Genomic DNA, 20,374 nt, shown 5'->3' on the forward strand with positions numbered 1-20,374 from the left:
ACTTGGCACTGCTAAACCTGAGAAACATTCCCCGAGATGGACTCCCATCCCCTGCACAATGCTTACTAGCACAGCCATCCCAATGGCAAAGCAGCTCCTGCAACCCAGAGTAGAGCCACAGGTACGGGACACCATCAGCAAGCGCAGAATGGCTGCCAAGGCTTCTTATGACAGATCAGCATACCGCCTGCCACCACTGTCTCAAGGCCAGCCAGTCCGCATGCAAACCGAGCAGGGATTTGGCAGAATGGCAGTGGTTCAGCATCCTGCAGGTCGTCCAAATAGCTACATGGTGCAGTCTGATAATGCCCTCTATGAACGCAACCGCCGCCATCTGTTAACTGTGCCTGAAGAAAGCTCTACACAGCCTGACTCACCAGTGTCTACCACAGCTGCAACCAATGCCAGTGATGATCCACATTACATGGACAGCCCCTCCCCAGAGGCCACTCCTGAAGTAGTAGAGCCCTCTGGTGTCACCGTGGACATACCTATAGGTTCCCAGTATACCATTACCAGAGCGGGCCGAGTGTCCAAACCCAACCCAAAGTTTCAAGACTTTATTGTATGATATAAATTATTTTGCTCATGCCTAATATTGTTGCATTTGTTTCATTCATGATTGTATCCTTCAAGTTTAAAAGGGGGGGATGTGAATGCATGCTGTGCATCCTGGGAGATGATGTCATGCTGAGGGGACTTACTTCCTGGTTAGTCTCACTTACTTTCACTTAGTGTCTGCTTCATGGTGAATAAAGACCTGTGTTACATCTATGCTGCAGGTGTGCTCGTGATTCTGCTACTATACACATCTACACCGGAGTTGCCGAGTTGGGAGAAGAGGAGACGTGTCCGTGACGTCATTAAGCCCCACCCCCATGATGGAAAGGGCGGGGCTAAAATGATGTGTTTCTGCCACTTTAGCCCCGCCCCCTCATCGGAGATCAGCCAATCCGGTTATTTAAACGCAGTGGACAGGGGTGAGATAGCCGGGAACAGGGGGGGAGCGGGGGACCCTCCCGGCCATTCCGGGAGGGTAGGCAACACTGATCTAGACCGGGTAAGAGCAGGGTTTGTGAAAGCAGTATAACTGTCGAGTTTTCAAACCTGCTGCATTCATTCCAACTATAGATCCACAGGTTGCCTGAGACACATGGACTGTATTAGATCTTGAGGACAGGTTTGGCCACCCCTGATCTATTTCCATGTGGCTTAGAATAGTTTACAAGTAAGCTGCTGAGGACCCAGTGAGGCGGAGAAACACCTGTAATTAAGTTGGAAAACCCGTTTTGAAAGATATCTATCTCCACGAATTCTTGCTTGTCTTGCTAAATCTAGCAACAAGAGCAGAAGGAGGTGTCCAGCAGTGTCCTGCAGGACTGTGATACATGCTACAAAGCAGGGAGATACAGTATACACTGCAAACTAAACTGAGAACCCCCAGCTAAAACTGCATAAAAACCTGTAGATATCAGAGTCCTGAATGAGAGTATGGACATTCCTTTTTTCATCAGGGCTAATTATACCCCTTTTTACACTGCCACAAAAACCTGGGCCATCAGCGGGTCAGACCCAGGTCAGCGGCGGTGTAAATGGATCACACCGTGTCCCTTTACATGGGACTTCTAGAACACGGCTAAGTCCTGGGTAGAGGGCATTGTAAACGGGTACACCAGGTCATCCGACCCAGCTCCCGTTTACATTGATGGGGGAATCTCAAACTGTGGACCGCAGCGCCCGCAGGTTGGATTGGGGGGGGGGCAGACACAGCCTGCACTGCTGTCTGCTATACTCTGCAGACAGCAGCAACAGCGGAGGTGAATGGATGCCTGTGTGCGGCATTCATTCACCTCCCGGACGGGGCTGGGGGGGGCACAAGGGGGCATCCCAGCAGATTACCTTAGTGCTGGTCTTGCCCCCAACGCAGTGGTCTGGGTCCCGGCGGCGGCAATCGGCGCTTGGAGATTATGTCATCTTCAAGCGGCAGCTCAGGAACCGCCTGTGCTGGGGTTGAGGCGGTGTAAATGGAAACAAACACCGGGTTGCACCCGGGTTGAAGCTGGGTCCAAAAACCGGGGTGCGACCCATGGTTTTGGTATAAAAGGGGTATAAAATAACCTGCGGTAAACTACCATCCAGGCCAGCTAAAAATGTGTCTTTTTATAAGAATGTATTTTTTACTATGTATTAAAAGGGAAATATCCCAAAAGTAAATTGTTTGATTGAAGCAGCGCTTCATTCATTTGGTGGAGTAATCCACTATAATATTGGTAATTCAGTTTATAAGAGTGATCGTTTTCTCAGAATATTGGGCATGTACGGGCCTGGGCAGGTGACAAAGCCATAGGGGGACAACGCTCCTGGCCAGGGGAATTATTGGCCACTAATTGTAAGTAAGTTTTATTTATATAGCGCACTTTCTCCAACAGGGCTCAAGGCGCTTTACAGGCATCAAAAACAGTGCACACAATATAAATAAGATTTAGGTAGTACAGCGATAGACAAGTCATAGACATAAAAGAAAACCTTCAGAGCACATTAAGCACAATGTAGTGTTGGTGCAGGCATTGTGGATAATAAACTTCCAGGAGTTGTGTATTCCACCCTATCAAGGTACCAGGTGAGGCAGCCATCTTGGGCGCACTGCATAGGATTACCCTGGGTGGAATAGGTTACTCCTAGATGAAATTACACAAAATGGGGGATTTCCGTGTAGAATAGGGTCCCAACAAGACGGTCAGGTACATGTATTTTTCACGCCATTCACAAGTGTACAAGACGAGGCAGCCATGTTGGGTGCACTACAAAGCTTACACAGTGGGAGGTGAGCCATACAAGGGCCCAATGCAGATGTGGGAAAGCAGATGATTGTGACGTAGTGCGACATACCCTGCACGGAAACATCCACCTGACCCACATCCTGCCCGCAGAGGAACCATCTGGGTACACTGCATAGGTCCCCGCTGGCAAGGTATGCAATTTGTGGAGGTACACATTACAGGAAGTGTAGACCAGTGGTTCTAAACCTCTGTCCTCAAGTACCCCCAACAGTGCACCTTTTCCAGGTCACCCGGCAGGTGCACAGCTGCAGTCATTACTCCCTGACACATTTTAAAAGATCCACAGGTGGAGCTAATTATGTCACTTGTCATTCTGTGTGAAGACCTGGAAAACGTGCACTGTTGGGAGTACTAGAAGACCGAGGTTGAGAACCACTGGTGTAGACCGCATTTTCTCAAACTCGGTCCTCAGGTCCAACAAAAGAGGCTGCAGCACAGTTCAAAATTCAAATAGGGGAGCCACACCTACTACCACCAACTGCCATTCCAAAAGGACTCATTGGCAGTGGGTGTGGCTCCCCTATTTAAATTTTGAACTGTGCTGCCGCGCCTCCTCTGGTTCCGCCACTGCTTACATACATCCCTGCATAAAAGGTTCATGTGTGCTAACCAGCTCCCCCTGCACGATGTGGTGTACATAGTGCATAGTGTTACAATGCTGTTCACTAACAATACTACCATGGCGACATACGCCAGACATTCAGACTGTCAGCAAGTCACACAGATCGCATTTATATAGTATACTCTAATGCACAGGTTCTGAAACTCGGTCCTCAGGACACCACGCAGTGCAGGTTTTGCCGGTCTCCTCACAGAATCACAAGTGAAATAATTGGCTCCACCTGTGGATCTTTTAAAATGTGTCAGTGAGTAATGAATGCACCTGCCGGGTGACCTGGAAAACGTGAATTGTGTGGGGTCCTGAGGACCGAGTTTGAGAGCCCCTGCGAGGAATGAAACAAATATTTTTGTTTTGTTTTCTTTAAAGAGTATGATAAGAATAAGGGGGGAAATTCTGCTTTCACATTGCAAACCAAATGTTTATATACACCTGCCATTAAAAATAATAAAGAGGTTCTGTAGCAGTTAAGCCTGTGGGAAGGGTGGAGGAGGGGTGCATGGGAATCACAGGATTCATGTATGCACATCCTAAATAAAAAGCTTAGACTGAGCCTCAACTCTATGGGGGGGATTCAAGTGTTTTGTGCACTGGTAGCCACTAGATGGCAGCTGATGGAGCAATTCAAGTGCTGGTCCGTTTGCCCGCACACAGCCGCCGGTGCTAACATTACTGTTATGGTGTCACATCATTTTGAAGGGCTGGGCGCAATTTCTTGTATAACTCTGAACTCCACTGGCTACGCACAGTGGTGAAAATGGGCAGAAACAGGCTCCGCCACTAATGACTGAGGACATACAGTACTCTCCCTGCACTTTCAGCCGAGATGACCTTGCCACTTGGTGAAGGGAGCGCAAATGTCACTGCAGATAGGGGATGAGTGATTCCTACAAAGAACATGTTGTCAGGAATTAGAGAGAATGCGGATGAGCGAGGACCTCAAACAATAGCACACGTTACACCTATGTCAGTGCATTGTGCACTCTGTAATCTCCAATGTGTCTAAGTGGCGTCTGACGTGACAGCTGTGTTGCAGCCAACAAGCGGTGAACATAAAGCACCGCAGGCGCTTGTCCAACAGATCAACTTTATAGTGTATATAAAACGGTGCCTGCGCCATAACCGCTGCCTTGTTCTCCTGCTAGTATACATATAATGGAAGCCGGCAGACATTCACACTGGGTAGAAGCAGAAACATAGAAACAGAGAATGTGACTGCAGAGAAGAACCACTTGGCCCATCTAGTCTGCCCCTTTTTTAAACATGTTACCTCAAACCATAGTTGATCGTTAATTTTTTGTAAGGATATCAATATGCCTATCCCAAGCATGTTTACATTGCTCTACTGTATTTGCGTCTACCACCTCTGATGGGAGGCTATTCCACTTATCTACTAATCTTTCTGTGAAGTAATTCTTCCTCACATTTCCCCTGAATCTTCCTCCCTCTAGTGTCAGTGCATGTCCTCGTGTTCTGCTGCTCCTCTTCCTGTGAAGAATGTCTCCCACCTGAACCTTGTTAAAACCCTTGATATATGTGAAAGTTTCTATCATGTCCCCCCTTTCCCTTCTCTGCTCTAAAGTATACATATTAAGATCTTTTAGTCTTTCCTGGTACGTTTTGGGATGTAGGCCATGTACAGTTTGAGCATCTGCATCATCTGAGGCCACTGTAGAGGATCAGCTGACTCTCTCACCATGAGATCTCCCTGTACAATTTGCTAAACCGTTTAGCTAAAGCTAGTTATAGACGCATGTGATAGTTACAAAACAGATTAACTGGATCATTAATGAATAGATCTTGGATCAACCGAGCTTCTGGAAAATGGGAGAGGACTGGCTGATATACACACCCTTTCCTCTAGCCTGAATGATTGCAACTTGCAAGCTTCATAATGGGTACAGGTTGGTAGGTCAACAGTGTCTAGGTCAACCACTATTGGTCGACAGTGAAATGGTCAACACATGAAAGATGTCAACACAAGCAAAATGTCGCTATTAAAAAAGGTCGACGTGAGTTTTTTTGTCGACATAGGTGACGTGGACACTGTATCAGTGTACCACTGCACTCCATGTTTTGGGTACTCCATTACATGGGCACTCCATCTTACAGAGTCTGACAGATTTTTGAAAATCTAGGAGCCAGGGGGAAAGTTTAGGAGCCAGACACATCAGTGCCTCTTACCTACATGCACGTTGCTATGGGTTGCATGCTCAATGCCAGGGGTTGCATGCTCAATGCCAGGGGTTGCATGCTCAATGCCAGGGGTTGCATGTTTGTTGCCAAGGGGGATTACTCCTCCTCCTGCCCACCATTACCATGCACATGCATGTTAACTGCAACAGCTGGGCAGAGCGGTGGACAACTCACCCGGCACTACCAGAGCAGGTCCGCGGTGCAGCTATTTCAAAACTCGAGGCGGCATGTGAGCCAATCAGAGCTCTGTCCCACAGACAATCAGGAGCTACCACTGCCGCTCCTGACTGGCTCCGATTGGCTCACGAGCCGCCTTGAGTTTTGCAACAGCTGCGCCACAGACCTGCTCTGATACAACCGGAGCCAGGTGGGTTGTCCACAGTCCACCACTCTGCCCGGCTGTTGCCATTAACGCGATCTGCTTACTGGCAAATCGGGTCACCAGTAAACAAAATCTGGTTGCCATGGCGACCTGGCCCCTGGGTTTTGTCGAGCCCTGCACGATTATAGATCACGTCCATTTAAAAAAAAAAAAAGGTGAAAAACTCATGTCAACCTTTTTCACGTCAGCATTTTGACCACTCAAACCTTATGTGTGTCAACCTTTTTCATGTGGGGACTTTTGACTGTTGACCTAATGACCTTCACGTCGGGGCCCAACAGTTCTAGAATAGATCCCCCATTCCTTGTCTTTTCTAAGCGGTCTCTTATTGTTTTCCTCTGTAGCCGTTAAACAAAAGCTGCCCTTTGTCTAAGTATTGTGCCAGCATGATCGGATTCCTCTGAATTATTAATGTATACAGATGTAGTGGAAATGCTACAAGAGATATATAGATATATAAATAAATAGAACAAAAGACAGCCAATCAGCAACTTTATGTGACACAATGTGTTCTGCTACTTACTGGAAGGAGGCCGAGGGGTCCTGCCAGTACAGCACCTGATGGACCTTCTCGCAGGTGCCGCAGATAACATTAAGGATGCTCTCAAGGTGAATTAAGCTGCAAAACAAATGGGAAGAGTCAGGTTTCGGTTTGGCAATTGCTTTAAGCTAAATATCGGTAGATTAGGTGAATAAACACATTCCGAGATATACAGCAATTACAGGGATAACACCCGTCTCTTCTTGTACGGAACATTTGTCAGCAAGCTAAAAACAATTCCAAAAGTGACATTCTGCGTTTTCACCCATATTTAATGATTCCCCAATACCCCAATGTGGTACATTGGATCTGTGAATCATGGAACTGCCCATACATCAACGCAATGGCTCGCCATTTTACCAGTCACATGTACAGAAAACATGGTACTTGTTTCCTAGAACGGCCACAATCGCGGCCATCGTCTACCTTTAAGTTAAGGTACACGATGGCCGCGATGGACCCGATTTCCTTTGAAATCAGGTCCATTTTGCCGTCAAAGGTAAAATCACGGGCATCGCGTCGGTCGGGACCATTAACATTGGCCCCGACGCGATGCCCCCGATTTTGCCATAGGCTTCAATGTTAAAATATTTTTTAACATTGAAATCGGGAGCATCGCGTCAGTCTTGTGCCATTATAATGGCACAAGATGAGATGGACTTGATTAAGTCCATCTCACATAGTAAAAAATGTGAAATGGGCCAATATGACCCATTTCACATTGTATATGGCACCGTCGTCACCCCACAATTTACGTGAACCCGAAGCGTGCCCACGTGGGGTGGCGGTGCGCGTCCTACGACCTTTTCATTCCCCTACTATCCACGTCGGCGTGGAGTTGAGAATATATAGTGTGGCGAGCGCAGCGAGCCCCGCGAGGGGACGCGTATACCTGTGAAGTTATACGCGGCCCCTCGCCACGCTTCGGGCTCGGTGGCTCGCTGCGCTCGCCACACTATATATTCTCAACTCCACGCCGACGTGGATAGTAGGGGAATGAAAAGGTCGGAGGACGCGCACCGCCGCCCCTCGCGGGCTCGCCATGCTTCGGGTTCACGTCAATCGTGGGGTGGGGTTTACGCAGTTAAATTGGGGGTGTAGGGAATATTTTACATTGAATCCAACGTAAAATCGGGTCCCAGGGACCCTATTCACATTTGATTCAATAAAAAAAAAATCGGGTCGGTCGCATCGCATGCGATGGACGCGATTTTTCCGACACTACCACCCCGATGGAAATCGGGGTGGCCGTGCTTGGAAACAAGTACCGAAAACATTGTCCAACCATGGAAACGGCGGATCGTCACCATACGCTAGCAGGTAAATTTACTAAGATGGGAGTTTTATTGAAGATGAAAACGTTGCCCATTGCAACCAATCAGAATCTAGTTATCTTATAGAAGGTGCTAAATAGATAACATGTTGAATCTGGTTGCTACGGGCAACTTCCCATCTTCAATAGGACTCCTATCTTAGTAAATTTACCCCAGATGTCTACAAACGAGATGGATCTGCAAAATCCAGCACGCTGCTTCGCAAATTTACTGTAGATCAGTGGTGTCAAACTCAGGGCTCTCCAGCTGTTGTGGAACTAGACGTCCCAGCATGCCCTGCCACAGATTTTATATAATGGATTGCTACAACTGTGGCAGGGCATGCTGGGAGGTGTAGTTCCACAACAGCTGGAGGGCCATGAGTTATGACATTTTGACATGATCAATACGTTGACATTGTGTATGCTGACAGGCGGCACTTTGCATTTTGCCACCATTTTTGCCTTAAGGTCCATGCACACGGTGTAATTGTGACTACTGTGTGTCCGGTTTTACACTATACTGTGCTACAGATTGTACAAATTCTAGTCACGATTGTGCCGCCTGCACAGTCTATTTTATTCTTGCGATAACAACCCTGCGGGGGCGTGCATCGGCCACCGCGCATCAGATGGGACTGGAGGTAAAACACATAGGATATGGCACTTTACACACAATATATCGCTCTGATGGGTCGAAATCGTGTGAAAAAGGGCATATAGTATAATACCCCTTTCAGACAGAATAATCCCAAAAACCCAGGTATTTCCCGGATTCAAAAACCCGGGTAGAACTAGGCAGCAAGGTGCTGACCCCCTTTCACACAGGAGCAAAAACCCGGGTATTTCCCGTGTCGACCCCTTTCACACAGAAGCCGGATTTTTCCTGCAAAACTCTGTGTGTCATAAGAAAAAGACACTTTTAAAGGCACACAGAGATGAGGTCATGAAAAGTGGGAGGTGTCTGCTCACTGCATTGCATTAACCATGGCATGACACAAGGGTATGTTGTAAACAAGTTTTATTGTTTTTATATACTGGAAGGTACATGTTACCTCACATGGCTGTCAGTATATTTGCAATGTTTGAGTACACTGTGGCATCTTTGACTTTCCCAGTCATCTGTTTGCCGATATACTCCTCCCCTCTCACTGCCAGCAGCTCTCACCTCTTGCTTCTGTCAGTGGGCCATGCTGTCCTTTCTGCAGCTCCCTAATGACCTCAGAGGCCAGCCCCATTGCCATGCCCTCCCAGCCAATCAGAGAGGCCCATCCTCACAACCAATCAGCCAGCACCCCACCAGGAGAGCCAATCACTGCCTAACAATGTGTAATAATCCCAAAAACCCGGGCCGTTTCCTTTCAGACAGCCGGCGACCCGGGTTTTTGGAAAACAGACCCGGGAAAAACCCAGGTAAATTCCTGGGTGGAAGTCCTGGCATTTTAGACCCGGGTCGACCCTTTCAGACAGAAAGAGGGTCTACCCTCCTGGACCAGGGAAATTCCCAGGTCTTTTTTTCTGTCTGAAAGGGGTATAAGTGTATGGCCACCTTTACACCAACAATGAAAAGTCCTTCTAACGGTGCCCATGCACATTTGTGATCGCATTGTGGTGCCCAAGTGTGCTTTTTCCAGCACCCGATGTCGCATGCCATCTGCGATGCCACGTTGGGTGCTGGAAGAGGGCAGGCGGCGGTGGAGCGCAGAGCTGGGAAATATCGCTCGTGGCAGTGGCAGCAGAATATGAAAAAACTATTTAGAATAATGGGTGGCCCACTGCTTGGCTGAGAGAGCTCTCTCAGCCAATCAGCGGCCATCTGAATGTAAGGCCTCTGATTGCCCAGTGTTTTTCATATCCTGCGGCCGCCGCCAGCGCTCAAGTCCCCAAACCCGACGCCTGCGCTACGCCTGTCGATCACATTGCGACCATACAACCAAAAACCACATGTGATCATTCATACAATTTAATAAATATTATGTGCAGCATTTTATGGCCATTTCCCCTCATAAAATAGTACTTGGGTCAGCGCACTGTACTGGGGGTGCACAGGTGGGCAGGTAAGGGGAAATATTTCCCCCTTAGCACAGCACAGCAGCTGCACACTCACAGGAAGCAGGGTGTCAGGGGTCTTCAAAGGGGGGGTGAGTGTGCACTCAGGAGAAAGTATGTCCAAATAGGTGTCTCCTGTAGATCACATCATCAGCTACCAACACCTATGGGAGACACGTACTCCTGTGTGCAAACGCCACCAACCCTCATGTCCCCCTCCTTCCTGCCACTGTACAGGAGACACCTGCGGCCTCAAATCTGAGCTGGGCCAGGCTCCCTCCCACAAGACAAATATAATTAATATATTCATTTTTTTTAAAGGTCCATAAACATGCATTTTAGCCCTGGAAAACATGGACCAACATGGACCAAAATCATCCTTTAGTAAATATACAGTATAGGGGTAAATTTACTAAAAAACTCACACTTTAGTAAATGGCGAAGTGATAAAGTGGAAATGATAACGCAGCAGCCAATCAGTACCTTTTTTTTTCAAACCCAGCCTGTAACTTCAGAGATAGAATCTGATTGGCTGCTGCGTTATCACCTTCCACTTTACCACTTCTACAGGCTTAATAAATCTGTCCCTAATAAAAGAGTACCTACTGTATATGAGACACTCATCTACTCATAGCTGCATATGTTGTTTCAGGGGTGTAGCGAGACTCAGAGGGTCTTCTGCTGGTTGGTTCTTTCTACGCACCAATTGGATTTCAGTGTTTTTTTGTCTGACCAATGCCCAGTTGGAGGTTCCCCATTAGCCAGTGTTAAAGTGCCAGCAAGGAGGACGTACTTACAAGCTCTTAAACTCCGCCACGGCCTCCTGGCGCGTAAGTCTCACTTTCTGCAGCTCCTCCCGCCGCACACTGTAGTATTTCCTCCTGGCTAACTCTGGCTCTGGGATCGGAGTGTGCGACATCTGCTGGAGGTAACCGAAGAGGGCAGGTATGGAGACAGCCAGGGCGCCCACTGAGTACCAGGCAACTGTGAGAAGTAATGAGTATTACTGACGAGAAGCTTCGACCCAACGCACAAGCAGACAATCACACTAAGGGGTAAATAGTATGAGGCTTGGAGAAGCGGTATCTGCAGTATCCCCATTATGTGCAACGTGACAATGCACCAGCCAATCAGCTCCAATATGTAAATTGACAGGTACATTTACCCCTCAGTCTCTGCAATTTACAGGGAAATGTACCGCAACTTCTAAAAAGGACGATCGGAGAAGTGTCTCCTTACGGGTGCCGGACGGGGTCCCGACAGTCATTTACCCGATGTCGGGATCCCGACTGTCAAAACACAGACAGCCGGGTTCCCGGCGGCTATTTTCCCTCGTGGGGGTCCACCAGCCCCATAGAGGGAGAATAGAATAGGTGGCGAGCACTGTGCCCGCAGCGTGGCGAGCCCGCAAGGGGCTTTGTTGCGCTCGCCATGCTGTCTGGGTCCGGCCAGCCGGGATCCCGACGTCAGGCTAATGACTGTCAGGAACCCGACTGTCAGACCCAGACAGTATGGCGAGCGCAACAAAGCCCCTTGCAGGCACGGTGACATTGGTAAGGTCGACATGAGTTTAAAAAAAAAAAATTAGACTACATGTGCCGACAGGCGGTATTTCATATTCACTGTGGTGTGGTGGGAGAATATAATAGTGTGCCCAGTGCAGCAAGGCACCGCGCCCAAAACATGGCGAGCGCAGAGTGTCATGCGAATGGACGTGGTACACTTAGATGTGTCCAATTTGAGTGTGTCGGCATTCGGGACAAAACCTGAAAAATTCATGTTGACCTTTTGAATGTCGACCTCCACATTGCCGACCCTAGCCATGTCAACATATTTCATCTGTCGACCTAAGCACTGTTGACCTTTAGCCTCCGTATACCTCCTAGCCAGTCTAGTGGGGTCCTGTGAGGTCACACTGTGATGTCATAATGGTAACAATTGTCTATACCAGGACTTTGCGGCTGCTGCCCATACACTTGTGAGATATTGTATACAATCATTCGATTTCGACCAATTCTGGCCGACAAATCGAATGATTGCATGCATTTTTAAGGGACTTTTCGACGCTATGCGCGTGCACGCCGTTGAATGTCGCGTCGATAGATCGTATGGGCTGCACATAATATCTATCGTATTGTAGGAGCAGTCGCATGTGGTTTTTAACCACATGCGATCGCTCGAATACAATCCGTGGGTGGGGGGGCGGAGGGGGGGCATTCCGCTGTGTGGGGTTTGGGGAGAGGGGGCCCTAGGGACCGCTGGCGGCTTACCTGCGTCTCGTATTAGGGTCGGCGGAGTAATGTAGCGCTAGCAGTAGCGCTTGCGGGCGGCGGGAGTCAGTGGTGGTGGGAGAATTGTTTAAAACAATGGGCTGCCCTGTGATTGGTTGAGAGCTCAGCCAATCACAGGGCAGCCCCGTGGTTTAAACAAATCTGCCACCACGCTGACTTCCGCCACCCGCAAGCGCTACACTACTCTGCCGCCCTCTGCCCGTCCTCTTCCAGCACCCGATGTGCCATCGGAAGATGGCATGCGACATCGGGTGCTGACTTTTGCACCCAAAAATGTGATCGGATTCGATGGACATCGTACTAATCCCATCGCATAAGTGTATGGGCACCATCACACTCCTCCGGAGCCCCCGCAACACACAGCTCACCAGCAGTAATGGATATCAGCTACTCACATAAGGTTAGTGACTGGACACAGATTAGTGCAGGGAGAACTGGCCGGTATACCCTGTACCCAATATAAACACTGCCAGCAGCAATATTGTAAGGGGAAAAGGAACCCTGAACAATAACGCCTAGAGGTCATCTTGCCTGGATGTACAATGCACAATAGGTCATTCTCCAGCACACAATAGGGGATCACACATTAAATATGAGCCTAGGTTTACATCTTACTGTAGACACATCGTTAATCTTTCATACAGCAGACATCTGTCGCACACAGAGCCGCGCACCGCCCACGCCTGTGACAGACTGCCCATGTACGTCGCCAACACACCCACCTGCCACATCTAACAGAACAGCTCACCCGGGACACTACACAGCTCTTTAATAATCCAGGTAAATTATTGCCAGTTCTTTGTTAATACCCTCTGCATACACCGAGGTGAGCAAACAAACTCCACCCCATAATAACCTATAAAGTAGAACAAAAGGCCCTTTCTTCTTACACAGTCCTGCACTCATTGTGGCTTATGTCCCCAGCAACGCTGAAATAAAACCTTTAACAATAAAATAAAGGAAACAGAGATACATTACAAAGTATCTTGTGCTGTAATAAAGGGGCCCATTTAGTAAGGATTGCATATACGGGTAGGGGTCATAGTGTCGACCAATATTAAGTCGGCATGTTTAAAGTGTTCTGCATCCGCTCGCCATACTTTGGGCACAATGTTCTCCCACCATGCCCTAGTGGATGGTAGGGCACGAAATACCGCCTGTCGGCTCAAAAAACAAATACCTGTGAAAAACTATGTTGACCTTTTCACTGTTGACAAGGCCTTTGTCGACCTAATGCTTGTGTTGACCTCAGTCATGTCGACTTATTTCAACCCAATGCATGTCAACTTAATACGCGTCGAGCCAACAACTGTGTACCGCATATACAATGTGATCCGGGTGGAGGATCTTACGGTACTTGTGTATTATGTGGGCGCCCGATTTTTTTCATCGCATGCCACTACTTAGACGCGATGGGACCCGATTTTCGGGGTTTTTAGACGTTCCTGTACAATTAAAAAATCTGTCAAATCGCATGCCATTACAATGGCATGCGATGTGACGCGACCGACATGATTTTTACATTGTACCCAATGTTAAATGGCCCCCCAGACCCGATTTTTAATTGTATACCCACCATGATGGTTAATTATTAGGTAAAATGCCCCCCCATTGTTAAAGCAACGCCACGATAAACGCGAAGCCGAAGCGTGGCGAGCGGCGGTAATACGTGTCCTCCGACCTTTTCATACCCCCACTATCCACGTCGGATTTTATATAGTGTGGCGAGCGTAGCGAGCCACCGCGCCCGAAGCGTGCCGAGCCCCGCGAAATACACTTCGGGCTCGCCACACTATATAAAATCAACTACACGCCGACGTGGATAGTGGGGGTATGAAAAGGTCAGAGGACATGTACCGCCGCCGCTCGCCACGCTTCGGCTTGGCGTTGACCGGGGTGGCGTTAACAATGGGGGGGCATTTGACATAGTCATTACCCATCAGGGTGGGTGTACAATCAAAAATCGGGTCCAATCGATATAGGAATCAGGCATCTGGGTGCCTGTACAATTAGAAATCGGGTACAATCGATGCAACCGATTTTTGAGTGTACAATGCCCTAAGATGAAAAAAATCGGGCGCCCAGATAATACACAAGTACCGATCTTACCGCTAGAATTGCGGCTACACATAACAGTCCCCCACATCTATAAACTGTCCCAGGAGACTGTCCCACCATGCGCCTCAAAACAACGATCAACCGGTTCCTATGTTCCGATTCACTTACCTTCATTCAAAGTGAGTAGCAAAATGTTAACGATGAAACAAGTCACAAGCGAGAAGATCGGAGTTTCCCATCTGAGTGACAAAACAGAAGCATCCGTTATTAAATGTATGCCAATAGATATCCTGCTAAACATACTTACAGAAGCAAATCATTCAAAAAGAGCAGATCACTACAGTACAGTACAAGTCAGGCAACATGTGTTGTGGCCTGCTGAGACTTGTAGTCCCACAGCAGACAGAGAGCCTTCCCTGTGTGTAGGTGACAGGGGCGCCATCACTGACTACAGCTATTGTTCTGTAATGAAGCAGCTGCAGGGAGACAGAACCTGCTTATTCTCCATGTTATCTCGAACACTGGCCATAAATTGGATTATACGTTATACAATACTTGACGTTATTCTGAGCGGGGACATCTCACAGACGCTGGATGGAAAGTGTCTGTACAACCCACGTCACTGACAAAACAATATTTTGGTTTGTTTCTTCCCACACTAATGCCCAGAGCTTACCGGTGAGATTGCTTCTGCCTTACACCTTACACCAATAAGAATAGACTTTTTTTGCAGACGGCACCCCAGCGTTTCCTGGGAGTGCTGCAAAAAAAAAAAAACGCAGGCAAGCCGGCCATTGGGAGGGAGAGCAGCTGAGGTCAGCAGCAGCGGCCCTGATATCCCCATGGCCACTGCAGCACCGAGTTAGTCTGGACGAACGCAACGCTGCGCACAGGAAGGGGGGGGGGGGCGCGACACCCTTTTTGATGGTGGGTGATTGCGAATGGATTTCCTTCTCTTCACACGGCTGCGATGCCATTCGCAGCTGTGCACAAGGGCAGGATTTTACTCTGGCAGGGAGGGGGCTAACGGATCGCTGGGCTTCAAAAAGTTGCAGCGCTGCGATCAGGTCTGGTTCGGCTCCAGTGTACCAAAACAACTTTGTTAGTTCGGTGTACAGTTTCTTCCAGCAAACGTTGCAATTCACTTTTACGATGTGTTGAGAGAGTTTTTAACCAGAAATATTTTTGGCAGAGTGTAGAAGCAGGTCCTTCATGCTTCTTTCTGCAGCCGTGGCATCTGTTCTATACTTGTGAAAAGTTTTTAAATATAGATGGTCTTGGTATTACTACTCCAGGCCCTATAGGAGTCCTTGGCCTCTGAGGGTATATATATTACAGGACTCCCAGATGGTCTACTCTACTGCAATATTTAGTAACCACCTCTCTCTAAAGCGGACATGCTCAAATCTACTAAAGATCGGAGATGTGGGGAAGTAGCTCATAGCAATGAATCCGATTCTATCGATCATTGTATAAAATGTACTTAATTACTACATAAAAGCTTATTGGCTGCTGTGAGCGACTTATTAAAGAAGGTTTAATATATGTTTTGTATAAATGTACAGTGGGGATGCCAATCCCGGGAATCGAGATTGAGAAATGCTGAATACCGGGATTCCTGGGATTAGCCTCCCTAATAAAAAACGTGGAAGAAGTGGAGAGAGGCAATTCAGCCGGCGCACTGCGCGGCGTGACTGCTGACCGAGTCATGCTGCGCAGAGCCACACGGCAATTTTAGGGCCAAATCCCAGGATCCCGCAGATCCCGATCCTGGTGTGGCCCACCCTAGAGCCCACTTGTGTACTCAGCCAGTGATGGTCTTCTTGGGACCGGTTGGTATTGTCACTGGAGAGGAAGTAAGGTCAGATCTATTGTCTCAATCCAAGAGGAAGAAAAAAAATGTTATACAGTAGAAAGGGCTTAAGGCTCACGGCTACTTCAAACCAGTTTTGCAGCCGCACTCTAACTGGGATCTAAAGCAATCAGGTCTTGAAAAATGCATTGTAATCTATTTTGTGTAAAGGCCCCTCAGAGAAGTCGACCGCAAACCCTCGAGCCGCCCGGGCAGCAGGATTGCAAGATATAGATCGCATCCGGTCCTTTTGTATGCGATCCCAGCCAAGCCTTCCCGGCTCACAGGCAATCCAAGAGAGATTACTAGTGCGGCCGGTGCGATGCTCGCGGGACCGTGCGTCACATCGGACCTGCTATCATTTAAATGCAATTTGTTTATTTCCCAAGATTGATCGCCACAATCGCACGAAAAGAGCCCAAACTGATTTCTTAACGTCACGAATGGGCAGACTTATCAAATCCTGGAGAGAGATAAAGTACCAAGCAATCAGCTCCTGTCCTTTCTAAAACACAGCTTGTAACAGGAAAGTTATAAGTTGATTGGTTGCTACCTTATCTCTCTCTAAACTTTGCTAAATTTGTCCCTAAGGATGAGGAATTCACCTTAAAGGAATACTGATAACAAACTGGCTTGTGGGTGGGGACGTAGAGGGGAGGAGTCAGTACACACATTCAGATGTGCCTGTCTCCTGCGGAGGACCCTCTATTCCCCATCATATTGAGACCCCAGTATCTCATATGGATGATAGAGAAATAATAATAGTGCACACTTATCCCTGTCCCTGCCCTACAACATCACAACAACAACAAAAAAAATACACTCTAATATCTGATTTGTCGTTAGCGTATGTGGAATACAGAAATGTGTATTATAAAAGGGTATCAGATACGATCAATTATGTTCTAGAAGGTGCTAAATAAAAATTAATTAATTTAATCGTCTGAGGAACATCTATCAATATCACTTGCATTTTAACATACAATTACAGAGTAAGGAGACACAATGTGCACCATACAATGTGAACCCTGAGGGGAAAAAGACTCAAAACAAGTTGTTTTACGACTATAAAGACAATGGGGAAAACGCGGCAATCCGTTAACAGTGAAAGCGGAGAACCTTCCAAGTGTCATCTCATAGACGGTGCTAGATAACTGACAACTAGAAGCTCATTCGTTGCCTTGGACGTTTAATAGATCTCGTCTAGACCGAAGTCCATAATCTGTCCGGTATTTACCTCAGGAGATATTTGATTCCATCCCAGCTGTCTCTGATCGGCTCCACATAAATCTCTATCCTCTTGTAGGAGACCACCAGGTTGAAGAGGTCGAAGGACTTGTTGGTAGGAGATTCCGGGCGAGACTCAGCCATGGTGGGACCCCCCTCAGACCAGCCGCTGAAAGCTGCATCTCTCTCCTTGTCCTGCATGCTGCAACGGAGAACACAAGTTACTGCATTCAGTTTTACAGCGGGGGAACATCCTCGTGAGGAGATCCAAAAAAGGGGGGGAATTACTTCAAATGTATTCTAGGATAGGACCTCTTCTTGGCCAAGCGCCTCATGAGTCTCCAAAACATGGTTGGAAGGGGAAGCAACCCTGTTTCGGTCGTAAAGTACTTGCATATACATTACCAGGAAGTCTATATGTTACATGTTCAAAGGTCACGCTGAGAGTGAACAGCAATAGTGGATGGGAGCGCTCGATAAACGAGTTATGTTTTTATTATCCAGTCAGCAGGTATGTGGGATGGACCCGCAGCATATTGACTTGTGTGAGAAGCACATGGAAGGAATGTGTACATGTGATGTCCCAGCTGTCCCTCTGTGCGAGCAAATCCACCTGCACCTCTCGCTTCACAGAATTACCCTGTTCTTCTTCTGATACGGTGATTCTCAAACCGAGTCCTCCCGAAGGACTAGCAGTCCAGGTTTTAAAATATATCCATGCTTGAGAACAGTTGATGAAATCACAATGACTGAGTTACAAGGTAAGTCACCTGTTCTCAAGACTTTAAAGATTGACTGTTAAGGTGTCTTAGAGCCAAGGGGAAGAATAATAAACTTTGGTGAGTAATAAAGTGTAGAGAGAGATAAAATAGCGACCAAACAGCTCCTAACTGTCACCATACAGGCTGTGTTTGAAAAATGATAATTGGGAGCTGATTGGTTGGTAGTTTCTCTCTCCACATTATTACTTTCCAAGTTTTAGTACATCTTCCCCAAATTTTAAATGCACGTCTAATGGCGAGGTTCCCAACCTCGGTCCCCAAGGCACCCTAAGGGGTGCATTTACCAAGATGGATTCTATCTATTATCTTCTAGAACAGTGGTTCTCAATCTCAGTCCTCAGGACCCCCCCAACAGTGCACGTTTACCCGGTCACCCGGCAGGTGCACAGGTGCACTCATTACTCACTGACACATTTCAAAAGATCACAGGTGGAGCTAATTATTTCACCTGTGATTCTGCGTGGAGACCTGGAAAACATGCCCCGTGTGGGGTCCTGAGGACAGAGTTTGAGAACCACTGCTCTAGAAGGTGCTAAATAAGCAGAATCTGATTGGTTGCTATGGGCAACATTCTCCCATCTTAGTAAATGTACCCCTAACAGTGCAGGTTTTAAGAATAACCATGTACAGTATGGGCAATGGTGATTTAATTAGCACCTCAGTTAATCTGATTTAACATCTGAGCTTAATCATGGATATCCTTAAAACCTGGACTGCTAGGGGGCCAATGGGCATATTTATTAAGCTTTTGAATTAATAATGTGGCTGGCACCTTATTGCTGGCCAGTTGGTTCCTAACTGTCATTTTTCAAACCCAGTCCGTAACTTGACAGTTAGTAGCTGTTTGGCCGGTGATAAAGTACCAGCCACGTTGTCACTTCACCAAGCTTAATAAATCTGCCCCTGAGTTTGGGAACTACTCTTATAATGGACGTACCATTATGGAATGATATAAAGACCGATTCTCAGCTGTGCGGAATGACTTCTGTTATTACGTAAGGGAAGTCCTGCACGTGTTAGAACACTTCTTAGATAGTACCTCTTTCTAGAACACAGTTCCCTATAGCGGTTGGGGAATAAAGTGTGTGTGAAACAGAAAATAAGAGTTTATAAGTCATAAGGAAGGTGAGGAAAGTGTGTATGGTGACACAGGGCCTTATTCTAGTACCTCTTTCTAGAACACAGTTCCCTATAGCGGTTGGGGAATAAAGTGTGTGTGAAACAGAAAATAAGAGTTTATAAGTCATAAGGAAGGTGAGGAAAGTGTGTATGGTGACACAGGGCCTTATTCTAGTTCACTCTTTCTGACAAAATCCTTCTTAGATGGACAAAACCATGTGCACTGCAGGGGGGGCAGATGTAAAATGTGCAGAGAAAATTAGATTTGGGGGGAGTTATTTTGTTTCTGTGCAGGGAAAATACTGGCTGCTTTATTTTTACACTGCAATATAGATCTCACTTTAAAGTAAAACCCCACCCAAATCTAATTCTCTCTGCACAAGTAACATCTGCCCCACCTGCATTGCACATGGTTTTGTCCATCTAAGAAGGAATTTGTCAGAAAGAGTGAATTAGAATAACCCCCACAGTGTGGTAATTACAGCACACAACAGGCTGAAAACTAAAACTGGGTACACACTAATAGATAAATCTGTAGATCAATAGATCTGCATATATATACAGATTGATTGGGCAGTGTGTTCTCCATACACGCAGCCTGATCTGTCGGGATGGACATCCCAAATGGGCGGGCACACTAAGCTGTCAATCACCGGCGGCTGTACGGGTGGACAGTGGATCGCCCGTACACACAGCAATGATGTGTGGTACACAGCCAAAACAATAAATATGTGAACGGGATACATCGCTTGTACACTCTGACTGACGGTGCATCGATATATCGGTTGTTCAAGCGATATATCGGCCAGTGTGTACGCACATTTAGGAGGCATACACACGGGGTGATTTTCCCTTAATTTCTAAGCGATCTATGCCAACTCAGCACAAAAGGTAAATACACATCGCCCCGGGTGTATGGCGCTGAACAAACACCTCCTCATTGTTTGTCATTGGGATTCCAAACATTCCGACTAGAAGACAAACATTGGATTTTATTGCAATACCCTCAGTGTGGTACATGTAGGCGCATTATAAACACAACGTTCTAGGTACCTAGGCCACATGGCAGCACCTGGCACAGCGATTGTGTCCCTGTATTTTATCCT

General features: G+C 47.3%; 1 protein-coding gene across 6 annotated transcripts in view; it reads right to left on the reverse strand.

The window, feature by feature from the left end:
* Window positions 1-20,374, reverse strand: part of ZFYVE27 (zinc finger FYVE-type containing 27) — a 201,705-nt gene that overhangs the window by 78,007 nt on the left and 103,324 nt on the right. For all 6 annotated transcript variants that reach the window (XM_083149584.1, XM_083149587.1, XM_083149586.1 and 3 more), the window contains 4 exons: window positions 17,378-17,569; window positions 14,457-14,527; window positions 10,737-10,923; window positions 6,561-6,656 (listed from right to left, as the gene is read on the reverse strand). In XM_083149584.1, the coding sequence (XP_083005710.1) occupies window positions 6,561-6,656; window positions 10,737-10,923; window positions 14,457-14,527; window positions 17,378-17,568 (545 nt within the window). In that variant the 5' untranslated portion in view covers window position 17,569. The remainder of the gene's footprint in view (window positions 1-6,560; window positions 6,657-10,736; window positions 10,924-14,456; window positions 14,528-17,377; window positions 17,570-20,374) is intronic.

Source organism: Crinia signifera, chromosome 6, assembly GCF_055691185.1.
Source record: "Crinia signifera chromosome 6, ASM5569118v1, whole genome shotgun sequence".
Lineage (NCBI taxonomy): Eukaryota > Metazoa > Chordata > Amphibia > Anura > Myobatrachidae > Crinia > Crinia signifera.